Source organism: Myotis brandtii, unplaced genomic scaffold (genome assembly GCF_000412655.1).
Source record: "Myotis brandtii unplaced genomic scaffold, ASM41265v1 scaffold58, whole genome shotgun sequence".
NCBI classification, from domain to species: domain Eukaryota; kingdom Metazoa; phylum Chordata; class Mammalia; order Chiroptera; family Vespertilionidae; genus Myotis; species Myotis brandtii.
In genome coordinates this window covers 803336-808912 of record NW_005370176.1, presented here as the reverse complement: position 1 = coordinate 808912, position 5577 = coordinate 803336, and the positions used below count along the sequence as shown (strand labels likewise).

Genomic DNA, 5577 nt, shown 5'->3' with positions numbered 1-5577 from the left:
CCTGCTGACCTGGTCGCCCCCAACTGTCCCCCCTGCCGGCCTGGTCACCCCATGCAGCCTGCTGTTCAGTCATTTGGTTGTCCCTCACTAAACCCCCTGCCGCCTGGTCGTAGGCAGCCATCTTGTGAAGGTGTGAGGGTTAATTTGCATAACACCTCTTTATTATATAGGATTGATGCTTTTTAGAGAGAGAGGGGAAGGGGGAGGGAGGGAGGGAGGGAGATGGGAATAGGGGGGAAAGGGAGAGGAGAGGGAGAGGGAGGAAGAGAGAGAGAGAGAGAGAGATATCAAAAGAGATTGATTTGTTGTTCCACTTATTTATGCATTCATTGGTTAATTCTTACATGTTCCCTGACCAACCTTGGTGTATTGGGACGATGTTCTAACCAACTGAACTGCCAGGGCCTGTACTTGGTTTTTAAAATACTAAAAAAAGAATCTAAACAGGCAACAAATGAAAAATAAACAAAAGTAAAGCACAATCCAACTCACCACTCTGTTTAACAGCCGGTTCTAAATATGATGGTTAAATTTTCAAGGTCTTCATTCTTTAAATGTAATTCTTCAAGCAGGGTAGCTAGAAACTGTGTAAACACCATATTTTCCTGAGAATGCTTCTGAATGCCAAGAATCGGTGTCAGTCTGAAACAACCAAAAATATTAAATACATATTCATGAAATGGGAAGGAATAAGGGGGCTTCAGTCCTCAACATGTTTTTGTCATGGCAGAGATGAAGTCTTTCTGATTTATCAACATTCCTAGGGAGAGGCTTTCCTAATACAAGCAGAAGAGAAATCTCAGGAAAAAACTGGAAAGATCAAACATATTATTAATTACAGAAAGAAGCCTAAAAGTCTGGACCTATAACATGTTCTTCATGACAGCAAAACCCACCAAAATTCTGCTCAGAAAGGAAAATTAATGAAGTCTTTTCTTTCCACTTGGGGAAAGGAGGTTGTGGGGAGAAGCTTGAAGCTGAGAATTGCTTTAAAAACATCTATAATAATAAAAGTGTAATATACTAATTAGACCGGACAGCTGAACGACCTTCTAGACATCATTCCAAATGTCCTTTCAGATGAAGCCGCAGTGGCGGGGGCCGAGGCAGAGGTGGTTAGGGGTGATCAGGCAGGCAGGCGAGCAGTTAGGGTCGATCAGGCAGGCAGGCAGAGTGGTTAGGGGTGATCAAGCAGGCAGGTGAGTGGTTAGGGGCGATCAGGCAGGCAGGCGAGTGGTTAGGGGCAATCAGGCAGGCAAGTGAGTGGTTAAAGGTGATCAGGAAGGCAGGTGAGAGGTTAGGGGTGATCAGACAGGCAGGCAGAGTGGTTATGGGCGATCAGGCAGGCAGGTGAGTGGTTAGGAGCCAGCAGTCCTGGGTTGCAAGAGGGATGTCTGAGGGGTCCCGGATTGCAAGAGGGTACAGGCTGGGCTGAGGGATCCCTCCACCCCATGCACGAATTTTGTGCACTGGGTCTCTAGTAACTTATAATGAATGTTTGGATTATATCACCTGGAAAAAGACAATAAATAAAAAATAAGATTGCCTTTTAGATAAAACCTTAACATTTTTATTTTTAAAACACTAAAGAGATGAATTACATAAGGCACTTAATATAAACTTTATAAGTAACACTCTGCTTTTTTCTTTAATCATTTATAGTAAATACCCCTAAAGATTGCATGTAATAGATTGTTAAAAGTAATTTAAATTCAAATGTGATTAGCAAGTATCATTTTTAAAAAGTGACTAATCTAATTACAAATACTCAAGACCATTACTTTTCATAAATATTTTAATCTCCAGAGATCATGATTGTAGAACCTTTGCAAGTTACTTACATTCCTGGAAAGCTTTTTGGAGAGAAAATTATTTTTTCCCCCAAATAGTCTTATACCTTGCACAAAACTCTTCCAGATGCTTAATCTTTTTAAAAAATATATTTTTATTGATTTTCAGAGAAAGGAAGGGTGAGGGAGAGAGAGATAGAAACATCAATGATGAGAGAGAATCATTAATCGGCTGCCTCCTGCACGCCCCCTACTGGGGATGGAGCCCACAACCTGGGCATATGCCCTGACTGGGAATCAAACAGTGACCTCCTGGTTCATGGGTCGACCCTTAACCACTGAGTCACACCGGTTGGGCGATGCTTATTTAATCTTGGTCATTGCCACTGGGCACATAAAATATAAATAAGATAACTCTGATTTAAAACAATAACAGTCAAGAAATCGGAGCAGAGCAATTCTGCAGCAGTGTGTGTAGAATGGGAAATGTTATTTTTCGAGAGATAGATTTCATCTTTGCTTAGCCATTTCATAGAGAATATAAAAGTAAAAATTTGTCAAAATTGTTCAGAAATGGCCAGGACTTTGAGAAGTTGGTAAATTCTCTATCTCCCTGAAGGTGTCTTAACAAGAACTAGAGGCTAAGCAACTCCAGTAATAAATACTAGTAGTCTAGTGAAATCCACAAAGTTCTAAATGGGAAAACTACTGTAATGTGTACTTCCCCCACCTCTCTGTATTTCTGTAGAGGTAGGGGATGGAGTATCAGGTCTCATACTTCCTGAGCTTTGTCTGCTGATATTTCTCACAGGTAGTTCATACTGGGAAATAGGACTACCCAAGGCTTCCAAAGCCAAGCCCGACCTGGGCACTTGGTTGAATGTAGGCAATTGCAGCCAGCTTTTCCTGAGGCATCTTGCTGCAGAGAAGGTGGAATCCAGAAGTCAACTTTGCCTTTTCCCACACTTAGGTAAGTTGATATTTAAAATACAAAGTTGCTGCTTTCCCACAATAAGACTAAAGATACTGGGGATAGAATAATATTGGCTAAAATAAAACCAAGAAGTCAGAGGAGGTAAATCAGATATGTCAACTCCACAGAAACCTAGCTTTTGTGTGTTTTTAAAATGGTACTTATATGACACATCTTAGGCAATTTCTCTCACTTTCAAGGAGACTAATATTTGGTTCATATATGAAAACAAAGTTTTCTCAATTACTTCTTAAAGTGCCATGTTTTAAACTTAACCCTCAAATTAGAAGTAAATGGTGACTACTAGATTTTTCAACCTGTGTGCTCATGAAAGCAGAAAATGAGATTTATAGAGAAACAGTTTGTAAGAGAATTGTTCCATCAATTGCCCTAGTTAGAAACTATTTTAGAAATAGTAATACTTCTTTAGCAAACTTATAAGGATATATTTACTCTATAAATTAGTAAGTTTATTAAAAGATGTGTTCAAATGTACCTAAATGTTTTGTTTATAAAGAAAAACTAGAGTTAATGGGAAACTTTAGCTAGGAGTTAGAAAAAAGAAAAAAAAAAAAGGAAAGAAAGCAACAATGCAATCCTGCTCCATGCTCCTGGGCCCATGGCAAACAATGCTAATCAATCAGGCATTCTCTTCTTAATGAGCTGGACCTGCTTTGAGAATCCTCAAAACAAAGCTCTGAGCACCCACTTTGACTGTTTTAGAGCTGACTCACCCGATGAAACCTGTTCCCTCCTTAGTCTAACTGCAAGCACTAGAACTCTGTCTCTATGCAACACAGTTCTAATCCTAGATCTGCCCGGAATGCTTGTTACAATTTTGGGCAAGGTGGAACATCAAAGCCTTAGGATCTATTATCTATAAAATGGGGCTAATAATACTTAAGTTCCTTAAAAGTTATTGCAAAATTCAAGTAGGATACTGTAGATGAATAGGCTTTTAAAAAAATAGTATGATATAGCATTTCTGATGGTGACGACCTCCCCACAACAAGCCTCTCGCTAAGGATTTCCTTCATCCCTCTCGAGAAGAGAAACAGAAGCAGCAGCTCCTGGTGTAGAGTCCTAATTCCTACTGCATGGATGTGAAACACCCAGGATGCTATAAAATCATCACCGTCTTTAGCCATGCACAAACAGTAGTTTTGTGTGTTGGCTACTCAGCCTACTGGAGAAAAAGCAAGGCTTCCAGAGGATGCTGCTTCAGAAGGAAGCATCATTAAAAGCATCCCGAATCAAAATGAGAGGAGAGCCATCCCAATAAACACATTTCGGATTTAAAAAAAATTAGTTATGGTAATGACTATCAATTAACATTTACCATGTGTTACCTATAAATACTTACTATTTACATGTTCTGAGCATGAATTATGGCTCCCATTTTATGGATGAGGAAATGAAGGCACACAAAAATTGAAGTACCTTCCTCCCTTCTTCCAGGTCACAAAGATAGTAATTGAGATGAGTTATCTCTTCCCTGGACTACAGCGACAGCCTCCTGAGTGGTCTCTCACTCCAACCCATCCTCCACATTGCCATCACAATCCTCTCTCATAACTCTGATCTCTTTGTTCTCTTGCTTTACTAACTACTTATAGAAGAAATCCAGTATCTTTGGGCTTTTTTATTTCCTTTTATTTTGTTTCAATCACATGAATACATTCTTATAAATATTTCAAATAATATTAAAATGTGTATTGTTAGTTGTATATATTTTTCTCATCCCCCAGCCAGATGGATGACTGGGATCACATTTTAGTCACCCATCTTTGTATCCCCCACAGTGAATGATTATAGAACTAAAATCACTGCTTTCTGATATCAGCACTTCTTAATGTACCAGAGTGGGTTTATGGGCTAAAGGCTGCTTGCTGCTTATTTCTGTAAATAAAGTTTTATTGAAAACTGGCCATGCTCCTTTACTTATACATTTTATAGCTGCTTTCATGCTACAATAGCAGAGTTGAGTAGTTGGGACTGTAAGGGCCAGCAAAGTTGAAAATATTTACAATCGGGCCCTTTAGAAAAATTTTGCCAGAAAAAAGCAGTTAGTTAGTTACCTACAAGGGAATGCCCATAGGACTGTCAGCTGATTCTCAACAGAAACTATGCAGGCCAGAATGGAGTGGCAAGAAATATTCAAAGTGATGAATAGCAAGGACCTACAACCAAGATTAATCTACCCAGCAAAGCTATCATTCAGAATTGAGGGTCAGATAAAGAGCTTCACAGACAAGAGCTTCACCACCACCAAACCAGTATTATATGAAATGTTGAAGGGTATTCTTTAAGAAGAGGAAGAAGAAGAAAAAGATAAAAAATATGAACAAAATGGCAACAAATACATAACTATCAACAATTAAATCTAAAAGTCAAATGAATAAAAAAATCTAATAAACAGAATAAACTGGTGAATAAAATAGAATCAGAGGCATGGAAATGGAACAGACTGACGATTCTCAGAAGGAAGGCAGGTGGGAGGGTGGGAAGAGATTAAACAAAGATCTTATATGCATATATGCATTACCTATGGACACAGACAATAGGGTGGTGAAGGCATGGGGTAGGGTGGGGAAAAAAAGAGGAACATCTGAAATAATCTCAACAATAAAGATGAAAAAAAAAACAACTTTCCCAAACCTTATATTGGAAGAGTATTATGCACCAATCTTAATTTAAAACAAACACTATACAATGCTTTATATACTGCTAGAGGCCTGATGCACGAATTCGTGCACAGGTGGGGTCCAGCCGGTCTGCCCTGATGGGGGCCGATCGGGGCCAGGCCATCAGGAG

The 5577-nt window shown here is 39.3% G+C and overlaps 1 protein-coding gene across 1 annotated transcript in view; it reads right to left on the bottom strand.

Annotated features, from left to right (window-relative positions):
- RPAP2 (RNA polymerase II associated protein 2) overlaps nt 1–5577 on the bottom strand; it is a 105248-nt gene that overhangs the window by 19782 nt on the left and 79889 nt on the right. Inside the window, exon 12 of the mRNA XM_014550046.1 lies at nt 493–642. Within this exon, the coding sequence (XP_014405532.1) occupies nt 501–642 (142 nt within the window). The 3' untranslated portion in view covers nt 493–500. The remainder of the gene's footprint in view (nt 1–492; nt 643–5577) is intronic.